We start from the raw sequence: 27,252 nt of genomic DNA, 5'->3' as shown, positions 1-27,252 counted from the left end.
TTGAATCTAACTACTGTTGTCTATGCTCTGGTAACCTCGAGGTTAGACATAGGGCTGCAACTGAAGATGGTTCAGAAACTTCAGCTGGTGCAGAATTCGGCAGCCAGGTGCCTCACCGGGGCAAGATGGTTTGAGCATACTACACCAAACCTGGCTCAACTGCAGAGGCTGCCATTTACTTTTGGGCCTAATTCAAAGTGCTGGTTTTGACCTATAAAGCCTTAAATGGCTTAGAACCGGAATACCTCAAGGACCCCCTCTTTCCATATGAACCAACCTGGATCCTGAGATCATCATCTGAGGCCATTCTTCATGTGCCTTCTCAATGAGAGGTCCGAAGGGCAGCAACATGAGAACGGGCCTTTTCTGCAGTGACTCCCTGTTTGAGGAATGCTTTCCCCAGGGAGCTTTAGATGGCGCCTTCATTATACACCTTTAGGAACAAGGCGAAAATGTTCCTCTGGCTGATTAACATCCTATACCATTTTAAATGTGTTTGTGGTAGGAGGTGTGGGGGGTTATTGGTTTGTTTTTGTTTTTATTATGTATTTTGTGTTCTCATTTTATATTTCTATGTTGTGAACTTCCTTGTGATCTTTGGATGAAGAGTGGTATACTACTACTTCTGCTACTACTACTAATAATAATGTCCAGATGACTGAGATTTTACTAACACTTGTATGTTAAATTCAGCCCTACATTTGACAGTCAGGGGCATAAAAATCCTGTTCTTCAGTTGTCACTAGCCAGTTTAAATACAGATATAATATTAATTTAAATCATAGGAAGAGGGAGTTCACTTCCTCTCAAAGACAAACCAACTGTGGCTTCTCTGTAGCTCCACAATGACCATCATAGTGTACCAACCTAGGAAACCGATCCCACAACCCTGCCTTATATGTTACACCTTCTTCTACCCCAAGAAGACTACTGCAGTTTTTATCCTTCTACAGCTTTCCTTTCACTACATGCCAAACAGGAATTCTCCCAATGGCTGACATTATTTTTAGTAAAATCTTGCATCAAAACAACAACCATTATGCTAAAACATTTTATCAGGGCATTTCTGTAACACAGAGGGATAAACATAACATTTGAAAATATTCTTCATTCATAGCCATGGAAACCAATATTCTGTTTTAAAAAGCACTGGTTGATTACCTACCTCACAAAATAACGTAAGCTTATCATCTGGTAAAAGACCATTAGCTTCATCAAGTAAGAAGTCTCTTCGAATGAATTTTTTAAAACCCCAATCTTTGCCTTGAACAAATCGATATGCTCTTTGGCTTTCTAAGTAAAATAGATTAAGTATGTTCAATTAAAACAGTTTTAATATACATACACAATAAGTGAAATCCAAGAGCCAAATCAAACCTAATAAGGTAACAATTGCACCAAAGACTAATGCAAAATATGAGCTGTATCCAGATTAGCACCTTCATTAAGAGAAAGACTCATTTTGTTTACACCTGGGCATGGAAGTGGTGGTCCTCCAGGTGTTAATGGACTGCAGCTTCCATCACCCCTGGCCATGCTGGCTGGGACTGATGGGAATTGGAACACACCACCAGCTAGACAGCCACAGGTTCCCCACCACTATGTTTGGAGATGGAATTAGTTCCAGTACAGGTTTCCCCCACATCCCCAGGTAGCACACCCCATGTCATTCTGTAGGGTCCTCCAGCCCTCCAGTGCAGTTTTGAGGGGCTGCAGTGGGAAGGATCAAATCACCTCCTAAGTGCAAATGGAATGTCACTGAATGCACATCTGGATTCAACTCTATATTTTAAAATTAAGCATATGATGTTCACATTCAGAACCCAAAGCACTGTAGACATGACTTCAGAAAGTCAAAAGAGGTTTGAGACACAGCACAAGGACTTCGTGCGGGCAAAAGCCCATGCATTCAACTCATGGGATTCTTTTTAATGTTTGATATTTTACTGTTTTATATATGCTGTAAGCCACCTAGAGTGGCTGGGGAAACCCGGCCAAATGGGTGGGATATAATAAATAATAGTAATAATATTAATAATAATAATAATAATAATAATAATAATAATAATAATAATAATAATTCTGACTACTACTGTGTTCAGTTTCATGGAATTACCACTTTCTTTTCTGAGATGCCTTTTAGTACAGGAGATTAGTGCAAGAGTAGAATTCCAGCCACACGTTTCAGCTGGAAATACAAAAATCACCCCCAAAATCTCTCATAAGCCCAGATGAAGCAGAGGAACCACTGATGTCAGAGACACTGCAGATAGCTAAATTCATATAATTCCATTTATTCCTCCCTCTCTCCCTTCCCCACATGATTCCAACCTCCAACTTCACCTCTACGCCCACATACCACAAATTTTCTGGGAGCTACAGCGGGGATGTGAAATTCCCCTAGCACTAAGGCAGCACAGGGTACCCCCCATTATTCTGGTTCTAAGTTAACGGAGTATTACTTTTTAAAAACAAATGTTAGCAGTAATTGAACCATTAAAGACAATGGATTTTTTCTGCAATTAGCTGCTGATGTTACATTTTAGGAGCATTTTAGTGCTTTGAACAATTTACAAACCTTATCCCATTAAGGGCAGAATATATTTTTCCATAATTAAATGATACAGAGTTAAGCAACAGCCGATTTCCTCACTTTCTTCAGTAAGTTTATAATGAAAAGGATCTGAACCAGTCTATTATTGAATCATATACTCAAGGCCACATCATATACTAGAGGACACATGTTTCATTCCAGATGTGGTGACACACAAGACCAGCTCCAATACATACTCTTTTTCAGTATGGCTGAGAACACACACACACGGACACACAATGTCCAAATTGCATGGCAGGTCCTGTTCTCTTGCTTGTGATAATAGTTCGTTAGCAAGATATAATTTAGGACAAAATTAAACTTCAGAAGTCGGGACGCGGGTGGCGCTGTGGGTAAAACCTCAGTGCCTAGGACTTGCCGATCGCATGGTCGGCGGTTCGAATCCCCGCGGCGGGGTGAGCTCCCGTCTTCCGGTCCCAGCTCCTGCCCATCTAGCAGTTCGAAAGCACCCCTAAGTGCAAGTAGATAAATAGGTACCGCTCTATAGCGGGAAGGTAAATGGCGTTTCCGTGTGCTGCGCTGGTGCTGGCTCGCCAGAGCAGCTTCGTCACGCTGGCCACGTGACCTGGAAGTGTCTGCGGACAGCGCTGGCTCCCGGCCTCTTAAGTGAGATGAGCGCACAACCCTAGAGTCGGACACGACTGGCCCATACGGGCAGGGGTACCTTTACCTTTTTAAACTTCAGAAAGTGGGATTTGAAAAACTGAAGTCAGTTTCATTCAGGATATGTAAAACAGAACAACTGATTTTTAACGACAAAACACACTTGGTAGTCTCATTAACCCCTGCTGGCTAAAATGCAAACATGATTTGTAGATAAAAGGTAACATCCCACATTCCCCCCCCTTCTGAAAGAAAGTATCCACCAGCAGAACAGGGGAGGGAAGCATTCTGGATTATTCCTCCTCCCCTCTGTCTCCACCCCATGTGCTCCAGGTGCCCCCCTGAACCCTATGGAGCAGATTTTATTTTTAAAGAACTTGTCAAACAGTGAATAGTCCCTCTTTGTTCTGTTTTCCCCAGGCAACAGCTGGATATTTGTCATGGCAACTTGAAAAATTATATCATAAATAAATATACCACAAAACATTAGGAAAGCTTATGTAATCATGTTTGAATAGGAAATGCATACAAAAAGAAAGACAAATCTCATTTAGATTTAAATAGTTGAATTGCCTCTGAATTGCCAACTATACCATTCTCCAAACTATACCACAAAGGAAGCCATTACACTGTGACTGAACTTGTACAGACACAAAGTAATAAATCTGAGTTTACCAGCTTATAAATAAATAAATAAATAAATATCTGATTTGACAGACCTTTTACTCCTTAAACTGAAAACTACCTATTGTTCTTGAAGCATTTTAAAATCCACTTACCCATTGCTTTCGTTTCTTCTCTTTTTGCATTTAAAAGAGAAAATTTAAATTTTGCTCTCACTTCACTTTTTGGACAACTAACTAGAAGTAAATACAGTGAAAGGTAATCTTTGCTTTCATCATCCAGTCCTTTGGGGTTTACTCTCAGGCACCTGAAATAAAGAACATAAGAAGCAAGTCTTAGAAACATCAACTTGTTCTCCAATCCATAAAGGCCTAACTTGCTAAGATATTTAAAACTTGGAGTACTGTTGTGATATGATTTTTTACACGTACACAATAAGTCCCCTGGGTTCCGGAGATCAGTTTTTTAAACTTACATATGTATTCAACACCCATGATCTCCAGTTGCTCATATCTATATATCCCTATTGCTCTTCTCCTGCTGTCACACCTTTCAATACTCCAAGGAACGACCATATATACAGTGGTGTTCTCCTGAAATGCTTCTTCAGAAGGGTGGGGCCCTCTTGAACAAAATGAGATTATTATTATTATTTATTACATTTCTATACCACCCTTCATCCAAGGATCACAGGGCAGTTTACAAATAGGGAACCCTGCTAGTGCCACACGGATGTGAGCTGAGCCATAATTTGCTTCCTCCAGACAAGTCCACAAGGCAGCAAGTCATTCAACTAACCTTGGCTCCCATGGCTTTGCTCACAGCACTGTGGCAGGAGCTGCAATGAAAGAGCAGCAAAGCTGCAGCAATCTTTCTTCAGCGAACTTGGCTTGGCTTAGTATTACATGCAAACTGGGCCCCTGAATTGCCCAAATTGCTCTCAGTAACCTCACAAATGGAGATTTGAACCCAATGTCTCTCTGGCCCTAATCCAACACATTACATCATCTTGCCTTATTTTGCCACAAACTATATAGTATTTCAAACCGTTAGCTGTTCGGATCTCTGTAATGTAGCAGAAAATCAGTGATAATTTGACCCACTTTCAACAATAAAAACAGTTTTAAGACTGGAGGATAAACCACCATACATGTGATTTTATTTATGACATATTAACAGATTCTCAAGAGATTGTATGCTTAAAGAAAGTGAGAAGCCACTGACAAATGACTAATACCTACCATTTCATTTTGTCATTTGGCCCTGATGAAAAAGTAGAACTCTTTAAAACTTCCCCCATTTCTTCTCGGCAGAAGCTGAAGTTATTAATGGTCCACATATAAGAAAATTTTACAACTTTAACCTGAATAAGAGATGCAGACAATCACGTAAATTCACCAGATTCACTTTTCTTCAGCTTAATTTTTTTTAAAGCAGTTATTGAAGAAATAACCTCAACTGGTTTAAACTGGTTTTTTGGGGGGAGGGATATCTCATAGAATTAAGGAGTCACTGCAGCTTATACTGTGCACTTGTTAAAAAAGCCAGTTTCAGAATAGGATTCCATAAGCTACCAACGTATGACATTTGAGCAAGATTCATTCCTTAGGGGCCCCTTATTTGATCAGTTATCCACCAGCAACTGCAGGCTTTTTCAGAGCCACAGGTTGAATTATTGTAGACTTTAGGTGGTTAATTCATTTGTCCTACATCTCAGCAACCTTCGGTTGTATTCAATAGCTGCACAAATAGAAGGAAGCTTGCACAATGAATGTTTCTCAATGGATGTCCTCACCTCTGCAAATCCTCCCAATCACTGGATACAACCTTCAGTATTTGATTTCTTGCCTATTATATTGCTGATCTCACCCGTAACCATATTTTTATCATTATTTTTGCACATAGTATACATTTTCTTTTTGAATTATGGTGGTGGAGGTGACTCTTTAGAGTCCCATGGACTGCAAAAAGATCAAACGCATCCATTCTTAAGGAAATCAGCCCTGAATGCTCACTGGAAGGACAGATCCTGAAGCTGAGGCTCCAATACTTTGGCCACCTCATGAGAAAACAGGACTCCCTGGAAAAGACCCTGATGTTGGGAAAGATTGAGGGCACAAGGAGAAGGGGACGACAGAGGACAAGATGGTTGGATAGTGTTCTCGAAGCTACCAGCATGAGTTTGACCAAACTGTGGGAGGCAGTGCAAGACAGGAGTGCCTGGCATCCTCTGGTCCATGGGGTCAAGAAGAGTCACAGACACAACTAAACAATAACAAATACATTTTCTGATTGGTTCTCTTTATTATATTACTTTTTTTTTTGCCTTCTTATTCCATTTACTTGGAACCAGAATTCTGGGTATCACATTGCATTACTGCTGGAAGCTATATCTGAAAGTGTCCTACTATTAAACATGCCATTAACAAAACCTGGACACACACATACATACAGGTATGTGGCTTACCTGTGTGTAACACCAGCTTTCAGCTATAGGACCACTGGACATCTCTCCAGGTGGTGGAGGAGTGGAGACTCTTGACATCCCCACTTTATTGCAATTTTTTACAGTATAAAGGCAGCAATTCAATTGTCAGTATTCTTCCTACACAAATTAAGATGAAACAATGCATTAGTATTTAGAAAAAGTACAGCCAAGTACTCACTATTAAGGTATTACTTTAACTACTTATGGTAGACGTTAGATAAATTACTGAAAAAATATCAAGGGTAATTGTAAGACAAGTCTATTGACCAGATATCAAAGACCAACAAAAGTTTGTGTTCCACCCATGTAAATGAAAGATATATTGTGCTTTAGTACCCCAGGGAGGACATCCCTCAATTTTCAGATGGGACACAGTCAAAGTGTGATTGTCTAAACATCAGTAAACCTGCATTACTCTTGGGGATGTGTGAAATCAGTGGGAGGCTGATTAAGTTATATGTGTGCTATAGAAGAATAAATTTATTCTTCTCAACTAGAAATTCTGTGAAGACTATCTTTTGAAAAGCAGGTGGCTTTTACAGCAGCTGAATCAGAGTAGATATTTCTACCTGAAGTCATTCATGCATTATGTCTATCCAAAAGTTCTTCTCTACTCTGTCCTTGACTGAAAAGTACCCTTCAGTTCAGAGGCTCTGGTATGTGCAATTGCCTTTACTTTTTATTCCAGGATGGCTGCTATGTCTATACATGGCACAATCCCCAATTGAAAGCAAGGTAATTTGCTATTGTCTTAGAGCAAAAAGGCAAAATCTATACACTCCAACCAGTACTACCAATTCTTCATGAATAACCTTCCTGTCCCAATTTACAATAATAGTAAGAGCACAGCCAGTTGTTTTGATTATTTAAAAGCTGCCTCCTAGGACTTCACACCTTCCAAGAAGTTTTATAGAACATCACACTACGTAATATGGAGAGTCTACCTCTTATTAAATGCAAATGATTGGTTAGTTCAGGCTCCTGGGCACTCGTAACCTGGCTACTGTGATGTTCAACTGTGTTATTTATTCCTCCATTCTGCTAAACCAGTCTTGTATTTAACAACTTGCCATAAGAGACCAGAATTCCATGGATATAAGGATATGAAATTCCATGAAGACAAGTGAGCAGACTGTCAGAGGAAGGAAAAACTGCCTCAACCCTTTTCTGCCAATGTGCTTAGTAGAAGATCTTTTAAACAGCCTTCTAAGAGGCTAGTAGCTTGGAGGAGAGGGGTTGGCCTCCTCTGTGGCCAGGATGAAAACAAAATACTAGCTTGTTTCCGAATTAGTAAAAAAAGGCTGGTAACTTTTGTGGGCATATTTACAAGTTGCCCTAAATTGTGTTACTGTTCAAAGATGCCTGCACATGCTCATTAAAAGCTAAGCTAAATGTGAAGAAAGGATACAATTTCCCTGAAGAGGGCATGACTCCTCTAGGGCTGAGGAGCAAGAAGCTTCCACTCCTGCTATTACTATCAAATAACCACATAAAAAGATTTGGTGGCAATCACACAAGTGTGTTCTAGACTTCATCTAGTAGAAAACTGTTAGTTGATCAATCAAATAAGGCAAAAATGAAATGAACGGCATCTCAGCCCTATAATTGCTTCTTCAAACACTATCCTCTGCTTACTACGTCTTTGCCATATTTCTGCATGCTGCCTTGTGATCATTACTGTTCCTATAAATGAATATTCCATGCGGAAAATGGGGTTGTAAGCCCACACAGGGTGACTTTTCATTATAGAAGTTACACAAAAGTAGACCCACAAAGTAGTTTGATTTATTGTCAACTATATGGAAGTTTCAGCCACTTATCATTTACACTTTTCTTTCTGTAAATAAAAAGCGGCTGAAGCAAAACACATCCCAAGAGCAAATAAAACTTGCAAGTGGGCTATCCCCGTGAAGTTTTTCAAGCAAAACTCAACCAAATGTAGTGCTATTTTGGGACATTTTTTCACCCTTATATACAATCACCTTAGGATATAAAAATACTCCCCAATACTCTTAATTTTTGTTTATGAATTAACATCTTGGCTAAAAAAAGATGGCCATGTGATTTCTCAAGTGAAAATCAATCCAGGGAAGCTTAGGGGAAAAGTGTCCTTTTCCTGACGCAACACATAGCTTTGCTTGGGATACCCTACTCCAAAATACATTGGAAGAAAGTGTCAGTGTAGTGTAGTGTAGTGTTTACGACTAGGACCTAGGAGACCAGGGTTCAAATCCCCACTCAGCCATGAAGCTCAATGGGTAACTTTGGGCCAGTCACCATCTTTTTTAAGGAAGGTCAATAATACTTATAACAATACACAGCGGCACATATTTTGACAACTTTTAAGTGTCAAATATTATCAAAATTTTGGCCATTCAATTTGGTAGTAATGCAAATATCTGTGCTTTAAGAATCTGAGCCCATTGGCTCCTAGTTGTTTATATATTTTGGAAACCAATGATGCTGCAAACCATATAGAATGTGTTACAAGCTAAATAGATACCATAACCTTTGCAGTAATAATTTTAGTTTTAAAATAATTTCTACTCTATCCTTGCCCATGAAGAAACAATAGTGCCATCTACTTCAGAAATATTTTTTTAAAAAAGCTTAATACAATAGGCACAACCCAGCCAAGTTAAACAATTTATAACATCCTCTTAAACATGTCTACTCAACAGAAAGTTCCACTGCATTCCATGGATCTCGCTCCTAATAAAGGATTGCAGCTTAAATCTCACTGATTTCTATGGAGCATTCAAGTACACATTGAGCACCTTCCATTTAAATAAATGGGATCTAAAAGTGCTTAACTTTGGCTGGATTGTGCCCAGTGTGGATTTATGACAGTGTGGATTATCAGTAAGAATGGGAGAGTACAGCTTTAAACTGAAGCTTTGGCAATATGTGTACGAACATCTAAAATCACTATGGAAATTCTGTTGGTAGTTACAGGCTATGCTTTTTAATGTTCTGCTTGCAGCAGTTATAAAAAAGTAATTGTAGATATGTAATCAGTGGAACTCCTAAAGCATAGGTTCAGTATGGGTTGCTCACTTCACAAAATAAAAATAAATCTAGCCACTTCTGTTTGAAGAAAACAACCCAGAGCCTCAAAGATGAAGCTGAATTGTCCTCAAGTGGTCTCTTACCTTAATTCTTAAATTTGTGCTAGCATTATTAATGCTTAGCAGTCCCATTGTGCTATGTGTTGTACATGACTGACGTCTTCTCCACTCAAGATCAAAGACAATATACACCAGAAGCGCATATACAAGGTAACAGTAAGATTAAGATGAATAACTGTCAGAGCACTTCACAATTGTCTACTGTCAAGCTTTCTTTCATGGTTCACAGGACAGCACAGGGAAGCTGTTAAAGATAGATCTGATCTGAGGAGGTGCATAACATCCGCTTTTTATATGTTTACAGTGAACTACTTCAATGCATTTGGTGCCCTGGGAACAGGAAGAAACTTGTTGTAAAGTTTGATCAAATGGGCATCCCTGGAAGCCCACAGCTGCAAACATCTCAGTGCTCAAGATAAAGCAGACAAATGCAGGTGGAAAGATGCAGTAATGCACAAAGAACTCAACAGTATCATTAGGACAGCAGCTAGCATATTACCACCAGATCCTGTTTCCTATATTTTGCTAAACACCAATATAAAATATTGTGCTCTTCTTTTAACACATTTAATGGTTAAAAAATTATAATGCTTTATTTAAAATATATTTAAAAAGAATAACAAATTAAGAATCAGCTTTATTGTTTTAGAGCTCTGGCTAAAGATGCAGCATTTGCTAAATTATGTAATTAGTTGTATAATGAAGACGACTCCTTAGTATTAAGGTCAAACTTTTGTTCTACAAGCAAAACCAAACTGGGATACAGTCACTCAGTAATGCAGTGATCTAGTCTTGTTAGCAAGAAAATAGTTTGCTCAAGATGACCAGCTGTAGCTGGAACACCGAGGGGGTGCGCGCACACAGATTTCTCATATGATATTAATCACCAGGACTTCTACTAAAATTAGTTCCTTCTTACCTTCACACTAATATTGTATTGTGCTACCTTCCTTAAAAACAAACCTTTCTAATATACTCAACTCAACATTTTCTCCAGGCATCTCATGCCCACAAGGAACAATTTGAGGGGTTCAAGGAAGAATAACAGCAATGGAACAATATTAAACTTGGTTTACAAAATGTCAACTTTAGCCAAACATCTGTCTATAAGATATTCATCCATATTCTATCCTATTTCTGAAACCTAGGAACAAATGCACTAACCACTAGCACACTTCTAAAATTTGGAAACTGTAGGTATAGATATAGTAGTCTTCTGCATGCACAGAATTGGGAGGGAAGCACTTGGCTGTATCACTGTGCCTTGCAGCAGCTGTCAGAAGAACCCTTCCAAATTTCCAAGAAGGGAGAGAAGAGTCCAAGGGCATCTGCTCCCACCCCAGACCTATCACAAGGGCACATTTCCAAAACTAATCTAATTTAATAACCACAAGTAGCAACATGTAAGAGTAATACTGATGGTGCAGCCACTTAACGCTCCCATTCTGCTAAACCAGATGATCAAGTACTTATTCTTGGATTTGATGGGAGGCACTGGTTAACTATTGGGCTGGCACACTACAAATAGAAATAATAATAAATGTTATCATTTAAAAGAAATATCATTTAAAAGTCCTAAATATTGATCACTGATCTCCACCTGACCCTTTTATGTGCATACCTTGAGAAATATGATACTCGCTTCTAATGGTTAGCTGTTCCAACAGGTTAACTGCAAGTTTATACATGCAAAATGAAACAGGCATGTTTATTTTAATTGAAAGAGTGAGCAGTACAAACTTCTGAACCTTATTTACGTTCTACTTCAATAGATCAATCTTTTAAATATAGATAAAGAGATCTAGCCAAGTCTACAAGCCTCATCTTACACAGTTAACTCCATGAACACTGCACATAATTATACAGACCATGAAATCCAATTTAAAGGCATTATGAATTGCATATCAAACTAAAATATTTAGTCTGTTTCAGAAATGTATGAGCAAAAGATGTATTAATCACAAACAGCTCTACTTTATTAGCTTTAGGATTTTACCAAAGCCAAGAGGAACTTAGCTGGATTGTTTTTAGTAAGTCAAGTTCAGATTTGTGCTAGGTTATGAACTCTAGAGACACAGACATATCTAACTGACAAAGGTGCTAACTGACAAATGAAGTTAGTAGAAAATCAAGTCAATTGTCAAAGAATGGGTCTACACTTTTGAGTCATATTTCTTTTCTTAAGATTTTTGCTTATGTGTCATCGTCGTCGTCATCATCATCATCATACCACAAAATAAATTGATAATCAGAGTTCATCTTGCTTTCGGAAACCATTTTCCCCCACAGTGGTTTGCTGCCACCAAATATCATTACACAAGTTTATACAGCTACCAAAACCAAACAGCATTAGCAGCTGTCTTCCATAATTCTTATTGCCTTGGTGAGCGTACCACCACCTCTGGCAGGTGTGATGAGCCCCAGCTGTCTCCACTGGAAGCTACAGCAGTGGTTGGGAAGTAGTCTGGCAGCTGCAGAGCAATCCCTGCCTCTTTCCCAGCTCTAAGAGTTATTTGGTCATGGCACTGTAAAGGGGGGCAGAGCACCTTGCCCTAGACAACCAAACCAAGCAGGCTTTACACCTCCTTTTACACATAATGCAAAACAATTGTTTGGCTGTTTGTGCTGGAACTTTGGGCTTACACTTTGCACCCTCCTCATATCCTTCAATTCTCTCACTTTAGAATTTAAATATTCATGCCAAAGCCTTGAACTTATGCACTTCCCTGTCCCTTCTGTGGGCAAATTCCCTTTTTCACTTTCTGAGGCCGCATTTTGCCTAATTTGGACACAACAGCCAACTATGTTTTGATCAAACCAGGAAATGAGAGCTGGAACAGATGCCTCATGGGCAGGGAGAAGAAGCACAGGAGCCCAAGGTTGCACATGAATATTCAAGCCATAGTTCCCCACTGCAGGTGAACGGATCCAGTATTGAAAAGCAACCGCTTTTATGCAGTTACATTTTGGCAATGAATTTTAGCTGACCAATAAGAATTTATGGAGTGGTGTCAATGTAAGAAATAACTCTGTAGCATCATCAAGAACTTAGGATCCAGGAAGGCAAAATAAGAAAGGCTGCTCCATTAGCCAGATGAATATGATATCATCATGCACCTTAATTGCAAATTTGTGTTTTACCATCCATCATCCATAGACAAAAATAATATGGTGCGCTTCCATGGTATACCAGTATCTAGAAAAAGCTTCACCCGACTTAGCACTTGCTAAATTACATATGCTTAGGAATTAACATACACAGCTTCTTACAGTCTTAACTCAGGGGCCTTCTTTGGGTAGTGGAGTTTGCTGTGCTTTTCCAGCTCCTCATAACTGTAGGAGTGAACTAGGACTACACAACACACATGAAGTACTAATAAGCAGATTCCCTCACCAAACTACAAAGGAATAACCTTACAAGCAAAAAACCCCAAAAACAAATTAACTTGAGCCCCGAAATCAATGAAGTGACACTGCCATACTGTTTTAGTCACATGACAGTACTTTCCCCCTCGTCCAATGGTTAAAGGTCTATATTACAATGCCACATAAAATCACACAATTAGTTGGAACCAAACTACCTGCAAGGGGGGGGGGAGGGTATATTCATACCAATTTCTCATTCCCTCTGCATTTCCGTAAAAGCAGTTCTGTGAGGGTCTGTGGGGCTTCCAAAACATTGCAGGAAGTGGAGCCAGGGGCATCAGTTAAAATTATCCCCTCCTCTAGCAACAGCCTCTGCTGGATCTCAGCCTCTTCCATGAATGGAAGAAGTCCTTCCATTTGTGGATGGTGATGTCTAGATCTAACCCAATAAAAACTGTTGAGATTATCACAAAACTACCCAGAACTCCCAGTACTGCATGTAGCAAACAGAAAACTCACCTCAGTAGTTAGCATTCCCTTTTTTTATCCATGCAATCATAATACACATACAGGAAAGGGAGAACAAGTGGATTACTGCACTTCTAAATGACTACCTCTTTCACAGAAATGCTGCCCTGGAGACCTTCTACAAAGAGTGGAGGGTTACAATCCAATCCTACTCCTCTCTTTAATGAGTGTACAACAAACAGCTGTGTACAGAATACATTGTCCTGAGTGTTTCTTCAAGGCAGTCAAACCACAGTTCAGTTTGTGTTCAGAACAAAGAGAAATGCTACAGTGCCAAAGCAACTGAGCAGATAACAGTACCAAGCTACCAAATTAGACAATATTTTTTTAAACTGGGTTTTGTATATCATTCTCAGGTGAGATAGGTTATATGTGTGTGTGTGTGTGTTTGTGTCCTATCTCCCAGACACTGAAGGCAGCTTATATGGGTTTCTGTCATCTGACCTTTATACCAACTCCATGAGACCAAGAAGCAAATCAAGTTTTATTTTCATAGTAGCAGCTAATTCACTTAATTATCTTCCTTCTTATAATTTTTAGATTATGTCAAGTATGAATAGGACAAACCTGTATGTGCAGCATATACAGGTGCACTTCCCAAAATTATATGACTGAAGACGCTTGAAGTTTACCAAAAAGTAATCCTGAGTACAGAATTAATTCGAACAGATCAAGCATGAGAACCACCACTTAGTCTGAGGATAAGAGAAACCCTGCTTTGAATGCTGCTGTCTTCAAGGGAGCTCAGTTTTTATCAGCAGCAGGCCTCTCCTTTGATGAGCTTTCTTTGCACCTTGCTTTGAATTCCAAACCATCAGCTGATTTTTGGGACTTCAAAGCGCTGTCATCCAATGCCATTGTGACATCAGATGACTGACAGGTGGATGGCCTTGTCTATCTGTCAAATTTGGGGGATAAGATAGATAAGGATCAAGCCCGCTAGCCAGATCCAGTCCCCACTCTTCATTTAATAAATCCCCTTCAAATGACGCCTGCTATGCTCGATCCTTCCAGGTTTTGCGGTATACAGTCGTACCTTAGTTCTCAAACGCCTTATGACTTGAACATTTTGGCTGCCAAATGCCACAAACCTGGAAGCGAGTGTTCTGGTTTGCAAACGTTTTTTGGAAGCTGAACCTCCAACGCAGCTTCCAATTGAGTGCAGGAAGCTCCTGCAGCCAATCGGAAGCCGCGTCTTGGTTTTCGAATGTTTTTGGAAGTCAAACAGACTTCCAGAACGGATTCTGTTTGAGAACCAAGGTATGATTGTATAGCAAAAACCTTTCAATAAATATATGAGTTGTAAACGGTTTTAGTCTAAAATTTTAGAGAAATACATGTCTATGCCTTTTTGACCAAATTTTGGATTTATTATAGTCCTGTAAATTTATCTCTTAGCTGCTATGTGTGTCTTATTAAATGAAGAAGTTCATATTTGTTGTTGTTGTTTTCTTATATGCCGTTCTTCCTTCTGAAAGTTCCCAGGGTGGCTAACATTTCTAATAAAACCATGCTAACAGAAAGTCTTATAAATCACATTTAAAACTACAAATACACAATGAATATATTGCAACAGGTATAACACAGCAATTTAGGCAGGTGATGCAGGTAACATCCATTTCGCTTATAGAAAAGTGTCTTCAATCATAAGGCTGGAGACCTGTAGGAATAAACAAGTTTTTACCTGACACCTAAACAAAACTAGTATAGGTGCCAACCTGATTTCTAAATGGACAAATTTCCATAAGCACCATCACTGAGAATGCACTGCTTCATGTGGTTGCCCCAAGAACACATCAATGGCACTAGTACCAAAGCCTCTCCCCACTTCACATCTTAAACTCTAGTTGGCTGGTACTGGGAGGCATGACCCTTTCTATACTTAGAGCCTGAGCTGTTTAGGGCTTTATATGTTAGTACCAACCCCTTGAATTCGGCTTGGCATATCTCACTGACATTGCCCCTGACAACACACAGGTAGTGGCTTTCTATGTCAGTTGCAGCTTCCAAACCATCTTCAAGGTTAACATTGTTAATAAAGCAAACCTGTTAAGCAATCTACATTAGGAGGTGGCAATTGGCAATCCCTTCACAAACATAAAGCCAGATGCAGATGCACTAAGAATTTACATACTTACATACCAATTTTGGAGGGAGAATTTTATTGCCAAAATGACACAAACTTTCCTTTTATGTTGAGAGTACAAAGCAATGCAATGCAATCTGAAATACTTAGTGGATATAAAAAGCATTTATTAGAATAATCCACTGAGAGATCCAAGCCTCCATGCCAGAAAGGTGGAGACACATAATTTGTAGTAAACAAGAGTGATTCATTTACTACAGCATGACTACAGCGGTGTAAGCAGCCAATAGCAATAGGAATTCATTTCCCGTGTAGGAGAGGAAGGTCAAAACAGATTAATTTGAGCCACACATTTTCCTTTGGGCTGGGTTCCACTGCAGGAAGGGCAAGATATAAATTTAATAAATAATAATGTTTCAAGCTCCAAACAAACTGCACTGAAGTTCCAGCTGAACAATGTAACTGGTTTCCTGAAAAATGCATTTAGGACTGGGGGTGCTTAAAGATAATTGCTAAAACTGACATTAGACTACTTCAAACTACTCAGTAACATAATCCAATGTCTGGTTAAATACATTCCAAATCCATACCCACAGTCAAAGCTGGCCCATCCATGAGGCAAGGTGGGCAACTGCCTCTGACAGCAGGACCCATAGGGGCAGCAGATCCCAATATAGATCTTTATCCCCACCCCACCCCCTGCTCATGATGTAGATCTTCATTTACTTCTTCCCTGGTAGGGAGAAGGTTATTATTGTGTGGTTTTCCTCAGTTGCCAAAATGTCTTGGGCCAGCCCTACCCACTCCACTCTCAAGGAGTTACATAGCAAACACAACAGTCCACTTCAAAGCAATGAAAAAGGAAAAGGGTCTGAAAATATTTTTAACAAAATGCAATCCATGTATTGTGTGAGCACTGTGTATCTGAGCACTGTACAATTTTGTACTGTTAAACATAGACTCTGCAAATGAAGTTTGGGATTCCTGACATACAGCATCTCTCACATACAAACCAAGTCTCTTTAATAGTGCAAAATGAACTAAATTTGTTTGGTTGATATCTGGTGTTAGTCATACTCAAATTGTGCTCACTGAATTCACTAGACCAGTGTTTCCCAACCTTGTGCCTCCAGCTGTTTTTGAACTACAACTCCCATCATCCCTGACTAGCAAGACCAGTGGCAAGGGATGATGGGAACTGTAGTCCAAAAACAGCTGGAGGCACAAGGTTGGGAAACACTGCACTAGACTACCAATTTCAATAGACTTATACCAATTTCAATAGGTGTACTCTAAGAAAAACTTAGTTAGATATCACCCTTCATTTTTGTACCAGTTAGAGCTGAATTTTAATATAACTAGAAGATACACATTTCTTAAAATCAGATCAGTTTTGTATTCCTATATTATTCTGGGATCAAATTATCTTCAAAATTATTGTATTTACTTGGAGCACTGTAATATTCCACTTTCATTAGTAGCATCACAGTAGTAGGCGAGTGAAGGTGCACCAGTTTTACAGATAGAAAGCTGCAGTTTCAGGCTCATGCCTTTAATTCTGCTGAAATCACTGGAACCAAACTGATTTAAAGCCAAGCATTCATCTTAACTATTTTATGCATCATTTTAATTCTGACAGATTTAGTCAACAGTCCTCTGAAATAAAAGGCTATTTCAAATGTTGTTCTCAGTCTCTCATTTATTCTTAAATGCATGAGCTACAGAACTCAAAGCAGGCCTAACGTCAGAGAACGTCTCCTGATCACTGCTTAAAATGTTTGAAAGAGTAAAAGACTTCTGTAAAAATTCAAGCATTTTTAAAAGAACGATAATGAGAAAAGGCAAGGAATGCCAGTGAGGTGGAGAGGTATCCATGGGGGTTGGGGAATTTATTATAAAAAACAGTTTTAAAGTAACTAAATTATTGCAACAATTTAGGAAGTTCAAAAGTTGCCATTAACATTTTTGTTGTTGACTGTCCCTCATGAAACAGATACAATGTACCATTCTTTAAGCATGCTAATAGTATTACATCATCTGTTTATGTCTTCAAAACTTTCCATAAAATGTAAATAATTCCCAGATTTGTAAACACTGTGAAACCACAGCTTCAAATACAAATAAACTATAGGTTAACATGTATGAGTGCTTTTGCTTCCCTACTCCTGTCTTTGGGACAAAGGGAGAGAAATAAGCAAGAGTCAAACTTATCTTGAGAGGTGTTTGCTTGTGCAAATGAGTGCTCATGGCTTTTTCTCTCCAAACAAACACAAAGGTAGAAATGCCAGCTTTGCCCATTATGACAAGCCAGAATGAGGCTTGTTTCCTCCCTTACATGGGGACAGTCAGCAGAAAGGGAAGAGCTAAGTGTTCATACACTATGGTTAAGCACTGCATGCAAACAAGGCCAGAATAAGGGAAATATATTATTCCTAATCAAATATTTAAATTGATCTAATTTTAGTTACCGAGGGGGAAAACCTCAAGACATTTGTATAGTATGTGTAACATTAACATAATGGGTTTTGTTTACTAAATTACAAGTCACAGATTCTAAATTAGATTCTAACCAATAGAGGCCACCAGAAAACCCATATTCCTGAGATATGCACAACGAAGAATTATGAGCTGAACTACCACAGACAATTTTTTATTTAAGTACTTTAAACAACTGGGCCCTGAAACTAAAACATATACAAATTGTCAGCTGGCTAACTGTAAAATTACTAGTACATACACAGAAGGCAGGAATGGGTGAGGAACTGGTCTTTCAGTTTCCCCCCTACATGTTCGAAGGAAGACCTGTTCAACTAACCACTTATTTACCAGAAAAATGTCATTAACACACTAGAGGGGAAAGCGGGAGAGAGGGTGGAAGAGAGCGGGGGGGGGGGAGGGGGGGGGAGAGAGAGAGAGAGACAGAGACAGAGAGAGAGAGACAGAGAGAGAGATCCAGAGCAACAGTGTATCTACCATATCATTGAGAAGAACATCAATAGTACTTTATGGAAGAATAAACTAGGCTGATGTGTGTAGTACTGTACTTTGAGACTGGAGATTTCTCCAAGGCCTCAAATGGGAAAAAAGTCTTCTTTGCCTGCATACATTTTCAAGGGGAGCTTCCTTCAAAAATGGATGCATGTGCTCAAATTATGATAAGGAAACTGTATCAGGCAATATTCTAAAGGACTTCCCCTTTAAAAACACATAGTCAAAACACAGTGACTAGTTAAATATGTCCATCTGAAATACAGGATGGTCAAGTGAAGGCTGGTCATCAAAAGAAACAAATGCGAAAAATTAACACCAGAGACCAATGTGAATTTAAATTTATAACAAGTCAGGATTTGAAATAATGTGCGGGTAAAAATTCACAGCAAAATACCTTGGTAAATCCAAGAATACCTGCCAATATTGTACCAAGAATGGAGAATGGCAAGATATAAAAGAACAAATAATCCTAAAGCACCTTCAAGACTGACATACTGTAGCATATGCCTTCAAATAATATAAGAAAAAACCTTCAAAATCCACATTTGGGCAGTACCTTTTTTGAGACGAACCAAAATTTCACAGAAGCATGACACGTTTTTGAGTTCTACAGAACATCCTGCCTGATGACAAGCTCCGGAGAACTCAAAAACTTGTCACACTTTTGTAACATTATGGTTGGTCCCAATAAAGGCATTGCCAAAGTGTGGATTTGGGGGGGAGTCATCTGTGAGATCTGTAGGCCTCAACTCCTTAACCAATGAGACTCTTGCAGCACCTGGGGTCTAGATTTTTCTGACACATGTTCTCAGACCACAAAAGATTATGCTAAGGCACATTTGTTAGCCTTTAAGGTGTCACAAGATCACCGGGTATTTTTCATAACTACTCTTCTTCAACAGAATGATTAGGACTGTCCTGTAATTAAAACCCTGCGGAAGTTGGCCACGAAACACCTACAATGACATCTTGACCCTGCCTCCAAGGCTGCAATCTTACAGGGGGAGTAAGTCCTGCTGATATTTAGTTTCTGAACAAACATGAAGAGGAGAGCAAAACACCACAGGAAGAAGGTTGGTGGGGGGGGGGGGGTGAGAGAAAGAGAGATAAACAGAGGCAGAAATTAAGAGGAAGACTCATAGAATAGCAAGTCGACAAAGCCCTTGTCCAACGAATCACATTCCAAAGAGGTTTGAATTAGACATAAAATGACAGCACTGCATCAGAAGGAAGCTTTGATATATATGTGTGTGTCTGTTTACCAGAAAGCATACGATAAAAGAAAAGTGTATAAATATGCAAAGGCATCTGGGATTTCCTAAAAAAAAAAAAAAAAAAAAAAAAAAAAGTATCCGGAAAAGGTGCAGAAACAACCCAGGCTGCCCCTGGGGTTGGCAAGGCGAGAGGCCCTGCTTAGGAGAGGGCTCCCCCCACCCACCCACCCACCTCTCTTGGGCACCAACCTCTCTCTTTTTGGGTGGGGGTGGGGCAGAATCATCAGTAACAATTTCATGGGGAGGAAGTAAGAGGAGCCCCCCGTGAGAAGTGCGTGTGTGCATATTGTGTGTATGTGAGAGAGAGAGCGCTGAGTGTGTGAAGTGTGTTACCCGAGTGCCAATGCAGCCCCCGCCCACAGAGAGGAGAGAAGGGCTGCCCCATAACCGACCCAGACTGAATCATCACCCCCCCTGGATCCTTTTACCGGAGTTCGGCGCTGGCGGGGGGTCTCGGCCGGCCTCATACTGACGGGACTGGAAGAGGGGGCTCCGCTAGTCCGTGGCCCCCGCTGACGATGGCGTGAGGGGAAGAGGGCGAGGAGGGAGGAGGAGGAGACGGCGGAGGAGGGGGCTGTGGCGGAAGCGTCGCGTCCGGGCAGAGCTGCTGGCGGCGGAGCCGCATTTCCCCCTCTCTCTCTCCTCCCGTCACAAGCCTCCTCGGCCACCCCTCAGGTGGGGAAGCGAGAGCGAGGAGCCCGCTCGGCCCACCTTCGCGCACGGGCGCGGGGCCCCTCTCGGCTCCCGTACACAGGGAAGAAAAAGAGGGGGGAGGGAAACGGGGGTGGGGGGGGGAGAGAGCAAGCGAGAGAGAGAAACCCTCACAGAGGCGGCGGCGGCGGCCGTAGGCAGCTGCTTGTTGCTATTACTGCTGCCGCCGCCGCTTCCTCACTTCCGGGAGCGACGCGGCGTGTGTGTGACGTCATGACGCAGCCGGGGCACGGGCGCGTGTGGTCCCCCCCCCAAAAAAAAGAGCTGCGCCGTTCTGTAGGAGGGCTTATTTGAAGAAGAAAAAAAGTACTATAATATTTTTACTTTTTAAACAAACGACCCGAACGCCTCCATCCGGGTACTTGCAAAGGAAGCTCCGGTTCTGCTGAGGGAAGAACGTAGGTGCCTGTATGAGTCCGTGCCCAAGTCCATATTACTGTATAGGAACTTGCCTTTGGGCGCAAATACAGCCCTGTGTGTATCACATACTGTATATACATACATATATACATATATGTGTGTGTGTGTGTATATATATATATATATATATATATACACATACATACAAACACACACACAAATTACACGTTTACACATACAGAGAGAATATATGTTTATTATTATTATAATATGCAAACCACCAAGTGAGAGTTATAGTTCATCTGATGAACTGAGCTCTAGTTGACAAATGCTTTTATGCCATGATAAAATTTAGTCTTTTAGGCTTCACAAACCTTTACTGTGGCTGATCACAGAATTTTCCTGCCCTGGGCAACATGAAGGGCAGATTTGGTCCCACGTGGCTCCGCTGTCCATGACCACTCAGCTGGCAGAGAGAAGGAGTGTATACAATGCAAGAGTGTGCAACGCCATCTCTCTCTTTTTTGGCACAGTAATGGACACTGAGCATAGTGGCAAGCACAGACTTGTAAAATCCATTACCAACTGGCAGGTAGGGGAGGGGCTGAGCAGAGGGGACAGGCTTCCTTCATCCACAGCCAACATGGAAATCAAACATGCTTCGTCTACCAACAGCCCACCCACCTAAATATAATTCCTATTGCTACCAGGCAACAAGTGTATTTGTAGACCACTCTTCATGATTGCCCATAGTGATCTTGGAGCAATTTCCGAGATAAATTACATTCAACATAGAATTACATTGAAATACGAAACTTAAAACAAGTCATTAATAAAATACAGCTGTGCAGAAATAAAACCTACAAATGTTAGGCAGGCTGCATGACTTCATTTCCTCCAAAGGCCCTATAGAACAGGTATGTTTTTACTTGGCGACAAGCCTTTCAGAATTGTTCCCATCCCTTGTTAAATACAAGCCTAGACAAGCCCAATTCTGCACTGCACAGAGATTGGCAGAGGCCAGCCAAGTACAGGCAGTGACAGCTTCTGCTCATTCTGGCTGGCCTGCTGGACCCAAAGAGAACAGGTAGAGCAGCCTTTGACAACCTGGTGCCCTTCAAATGTTTGGGAGTGCAACTACCATTAGCAGCAGCCAGCAGAGTAAAGGTAAAGGTAAAGGTACCCCTGCCTGTACGGGCCAGTCTTGCCAGACTCTAGGGATGTGCGCTCATCTCACTCTATAGGCTGGGAGCCAGTGCTGTCCGCAGACACTTCCGGGTCACGTGGCCAGCGTGACAAGCTGCATCTGGCGAGCCAGCGCAGCACACGGAATGTCGTTTACCTTCCCGCTGGTAAGCGGTCCCTATTTATCTACTTGCACCTGGGGGTGCTTTTGAACTGCTAGGTTGGCAGGCGCTGGGACCGAACGACGGGAGCGCACCCTGCCGCGGGGATTCAAACCACCGACCATGCGATCGGCAAGTCCTAGGCGCTGAGGTTTTACCCACAGCGCCACCCGCAGCCAGCAGAGGGAGGTAGCAAAAGGCAGAATAGTGGTTGCTCCTTGCAACTCACTGGTCCAGCCCTATCTACCATGCTACCTGGAGACGCACTCATTGGATCATCACCTTGTCATGGTGAGTGGGCCTGCACGTTCCTATGACCCTTGTGAACAAGCTGTCAGGAATCTCATACTCCCAGCAGGGTCACCCAAGGTGGTAAGGTCAAAGGGTTCCATCAATGGTGTCTCCGAAGAATTTTACACATCACTTGGGAAGACAGGTGAACTAATGCCAGTGCACTGGAAGAAGCAAAGGTCACCAGTGTCAAAGCAATGATTCTTCAGCATCTATTTTGGACTATTCATGTTGTTCAGATGGCTGATTATCATCTTCCAAAGCAACTACTCTATTCCAAACTTAAAAATGGAAAGTGTAATGCTGGTGGTCAACAAAAGAGGTTTAAAGACTCTTTCAAGGTAAATCTTAAAAAAGTAGGGTAAACACCAACAATTGGGAAACATTGGCCTGCAGTTCTTCAACTGAAGAAAAACCTTTACTGAAGGACTTTGAAGATGCTTGAACTCAGGACGCAAGGAAGAAACATGCTAAGAGGAAGGCACGTTTGGCAAACCTTCACCTTGATCAACTCCTGCCCGGAAACCTATGTCCCCACTGTGGAAGGATGCATGGCTCCAGAATTGGCCTCCACAGTCACTTACAGATTCACTGTTAAGACCGTGTTCATGGAACACGATTTTACTCAGCTATGAGCGATCGCCGAAGAAGCTACCTAGAAATAGAAGGTAAGTGCCTGGAACACCGCTTGGAGATTGGAGTGGCATTCAACAATATCCTTCCAGAATTATAGATGAGCTTTCCACTTTCCTAACTGAATGCCGTGTCTGATCACTTCTGGGGTGAGGGTTGCAGAATCATCCTTGCCATGTTCTTCCCTTGGAGTCTTTCAAAATGATAGGATACAGGACTCAAGAGCTTCCAAGCTTTATACAGGCATTACTATTTTGTCTTGCAAGCACAAACAATTTTCTATGCTTTCGTAAGTTAATGATATTTTCTCCTTCCCCTGCATTTACATGAGTTTAAGGGTATTTGTTTGCATGGGACATGAAACGCTGGGTTGTGGAGCTGAATATTGTGTGAAATGGGGAGCCAGAGAAGGAGTTAGCTGTAAAATGCATAATTTACAAAAGAGAAATGTAAACTTTGTAGAAAGAAAACAGCAGCGAATAAGTTCCGTCTGGGTTCCTAACTTGTCATGTAAGCAAGAGAATTGTAGCACATCTTAGGCCTGAGCTTCATGGTCAGCAGCATGGGGTTCTTCTGCTTTGAACCACTGCTTCTGCAGCAAAGGGGTTCTGACCCAAGGTAAGAGTTCGTGTTTGGGCAGGCAGAGGAAGGCAGGACAAAGTAAGTCAAAGATGAGGCAAGGCAAGGATTTCAGGATTCAAGTGATACCACAGACACTACCTAGCTGATATCACCCCTTTAAGACTGGTTTATGGGAATGGGTTAGAACCACAGAAATAATGAGCTCACATACACCAGTCTCCTGTTAAGAATTCAAGGTAATTGGGTGGAAGGGGTGAACACCTGTGGTCTAAGTTCCCATATAGCCTGGATTGGTGGGAGCTCTTTTGACAGCATCTTGTTCCGTTGCTCAGCCTACTCAGATTTAAGTGTAAGTTTTTGTGTTATTTAGCTGGATTAGTTAGTGTTTGTTGCTTTCTTACCTTCTGAGTTATTTTAATCTGTGTAATTATTTGGAGTTTTTCACTTTTGTAGAGTTTTGTTTTAGTAAAGTCTGTGTATGATTTTATGAAATTTGGTCTGGTCTGGGTTCCTGAACCTTTTAATTTTGACCACACTTTGCTTTTCGGAGGAAGGGTCATCTGCCACAGGCACTCTCTGCAGCTGCCTTTTCTGCTGGTTAAACAGATCGTGGTGCAACTCTTCCTCTACTGCTGCTGTAGTCAAGGCTTGGCTATTGAAGCATCAGTCCTTTCATGTGAGCATCCCTGGGAGGCAGGGACCTCAGCTTCCCTGGTCAATTTCAGGGGTTCTCTAAGTGCTCGCTGTTCACCATGTCTGGTCTCTCTGAAAATATGGCACAAACTCTGAAGGCTGTAATTTCAAACACAAACCAGGGGGTAAGTCCCATTGCACACAGTGAGAGTTACTTATGTGTAAACAGCCACATAATTATCTAAACAATGGCCCACCAAGTAAGGAAGCAACACCAGTTAAAGAGAGGCAATTCAACGTAATCACTTAAGACACATACATTACTTACCCAATAAGTGTTCATATGACTTCAGTTAAGGCTGCTCTGGCTGCTACTCCAACCACAATATGAGACCAGAAAGAAGAAGGCGAGCCGGGTGGGTTGGGGGAATTTCCCTGGCACTTTGTTTATGTCTGCAGTAACACCCTTGAGCTTTCCTTCTTCCCATTTTCTTTTGCTTTGGTTTGACTGTCAGTTTCCTCTTGATGCATTTCCTCTCCGCAGGTGCTTCCTCCTCTCAGGGCTATGAGATTTCTTTCTTCTTTTTCTTTTTGAGCCGCATCGCATAGACACCTGCGCACCTTCACACTCCATTACCCCATAATAAATGCTAAACAGAAGAAGGAAGAAAACACCATATGTGTGAGATTTGAATGAAGTTAGGACTGTGCAGAGTTAGGAGGAAATGACCAAGACACAGGGTGGTAAGAACGGGTGAATTGTTGGTGGGGAGGTCTGGGAGAAGTGATGGTGGAGGAGGAATCCCGGGGAAATAGCTAGGGTGAAGGGCGCTGTTGGATAACCTGAGAGAAACATACAAGGATTGCAGCACAAAACCTTAATTGTGATAGGGCCTGGGGTGAGGAACAGAACTCACAAACTGTCCAATGTACATTCAGGTTTATATTTCTGTGAAAGGGACCCCCTTCAGTCTGAAATCTCAAGACAGATGTATGCTGAAAGAAGTTGTACTTAACATCAAGAGGATGCATTTTAAATAATCATCATCATCACATTTCCATTCCACCTTTCTTCCAAGGAGTTCACAGTGGCATATATAATTCTCCCCTTTCCCCATTTTATCCTAACCACAACCTTGTGAGGTAGGACAGGCTGAGAGACAGCAACTGGCCCAAGGTCACACAGTCAGCTTTCTGGCTGAGGAGATTTATTCCTGCTCCTCCCAAGCTCTAGTCCAGGACTCTAACCCCTACATTACACTGGCTCTCTATTAGAGCGAAGGGTGTCTAACGTGAGTTTTCAGGGTGGGGTAGCTTATTTTCTAGAAGTATTTCACATTAATTATAAAAATGTTTACTGCACATGTATCACAGCAATCTACAGCAATATATAAACATAAAAACATGCAGTAAAATAATAAAAAGTTAAAAACAAATTAAAAGCAAAAGAATCGAAAACAAACACCATTAGGCCATTGTGTGTGGTATACTCTAATTCCCTGCCCAGAATAGAAAAGGTGTGAGGTGGTGTTTAAAAGTTGGCACAGAAGGGGCCTGCTGAATCTCTCTTGGCAGGATGCCCCACAGGACTGGGTCGAGAACACTAAAAGCTTGGTTTCTCCTAGTCATCAAAGGAGTCTCCCCAACTGGAGAAAGAACCAGAGACGCTCCTACAGGTTATCTCAAGGGTGATAGAGACGACATAGAAAGATTCAGGCAATCCCTGAGTTTTCCTGGACCTAAGTTGCTCAGGGCTCTTGTAAATTAATTAAAGAACCTTGAACCTGGCTTGGTAGTAGATGGGCAGCCCATGGAGATGCTTTGACAATGATGTCACATGTTCTTGAGCTTCCATCAGCAACCTGACTGCAGCATTCTGCACCAGCTGGAGCTTGTGAACCAGACCCAGGGGCCAAATCATCATTTGGAAAGTTCAGCAGGCTTATAAAGTCATACTTTGTGTTGCATCCACTTCTTGTTGCGTCTTTTCATGTTACGGGTTACTTCCAGGTTTTGTCGCTCGCACCTGCGCAGATGCAGCACTTCGAGTTGCGGGCATTTCACGTTACGGACGGGCCTCCGGAACGGATCCCGTCCATAACACGAGGTACCACTGTAATCCCGCTTTCAGGCTCTAAAGAAAATATTGTACTTTTGGGCTGTATACTGATGTAAGTTTTAGACTGTTGAAAGCAGGTGCCCATACACACTTTACCTTTAAAACATATTTGAAGCACAATTGTCTCCTCAAAGAATTCTGGGCACTGTAGTTTATCCCTCACAGAGTTAGAATTCCCAGCAACCCTTCACAAACTGGTGTGCCCAGAATTCTTTGAGGGACAGAATGTGCTTTGAATGTGCTTTTATGGTGTAGTATACATAAACCCTAAAAATGGCACTGAAACAGACTGTTTTCAATGCTATTTGCTGCATGTATCTTTCTCAGGTTGCGAGCTACTCTTGAAACACTTCACTACTCTTGTTACAAACTTACTTTAGGAATTCTATCTTCAGTGATTAACGTATGACTCATTCTTCCTTTCATTTATGGCTTCTTGTTTTTTGCACTTTTGGGAAACCACACCGTTTTTTTTACTGTTTCCCTCTGCTTCCTTCCTCAAATCAGTAACATGGTTTGACACTGTTCTTTTAATTTCTAATCCTTGAGGATTCTTTAACCAATTTCTAGATTCCTTTCCTCATCAAAATAAAGCTGAAGCAAAGACTTGTGATTTCAACTGCTCCACCAGCTTTCAAATAACAGATTTGTAGCCCTTATCAACATAAGCAGTTTGCCGTTATTAGAGGAGGCATTTAGGGCACTTCCAGGCTGTTGCTGTTTCGGAGTGGAATTCAGTGACATGCCGGCAAATTCATATTGCACAATCATAGTTGATTGGGATGTCTTGCAAAACATGCCCACTTCGCCAAAATATTGGATTTATTTTTATTATTTTGCAATAAGGAAAGTGATGGGGAGATGCATTGGAAAGT

General features: G+C 41.1%; 1 protein-coding gene across 1 annotated transcript in view; it reads right to left on the bottom strand.

Moving 5' to 3' along the window:
- Positions 1 to 20,584, bottom strand: part of SPOPL (speckle type BTB/POZ protein like) — a 32,166-nt gene extending 11,582 nt beyond the window's left edge. The window contains exons 1-5 of the mRNA XM_028745080.2: positions 20,131 to 20,584; positions 6,309 to 6,446; positions 5,083 to 5,204; positions 3,997 to 4,148; positions 1,166 to 1,293 (exon numbers count right to left, since the gene is read on the bottom strand). Coding sequence (XP_028600913.2) covers positions 1,166 to 1,293; positions 3,997 to 4,148; positions 5,083 to 5,204; positions 6,309 to 6,386 — 480 coding nt within the window. The 5' untranslated portion in view covers positions 6,387 to 6,446; positions 20,131 to 20,584. The remainder of the gene's footprint in view (positions 1 to 1,165; positions 1,294 to 3,996; positions 4,149 to 5,082; positions 5,205 to 6,308; positions 6,447 to 20,130) is intronic.
- Positions 20,585 to 27,252: the final 6,668 nt, after the last annotated feature.

The sequence above is a fragment of the Podarcis muralis genome, chromosome 1 (assembly GCF_964188315.1).
Source record: "Podarcis muralis chromosome 1, rPodMur119.hap1.1, whole genome shotgun sequence".
Lineage (NCBI taxonomy): Eukaryota > Metazoa > Chordata > Lepidosauria > Squamata > Lacertidae > Podarcis > Podarcis muralis.
The sequence above is the reverse complement of the archived record's forward strand: the minus strand, read 5'-3'. Positions and strand labels throughout refer to the sequence as shown.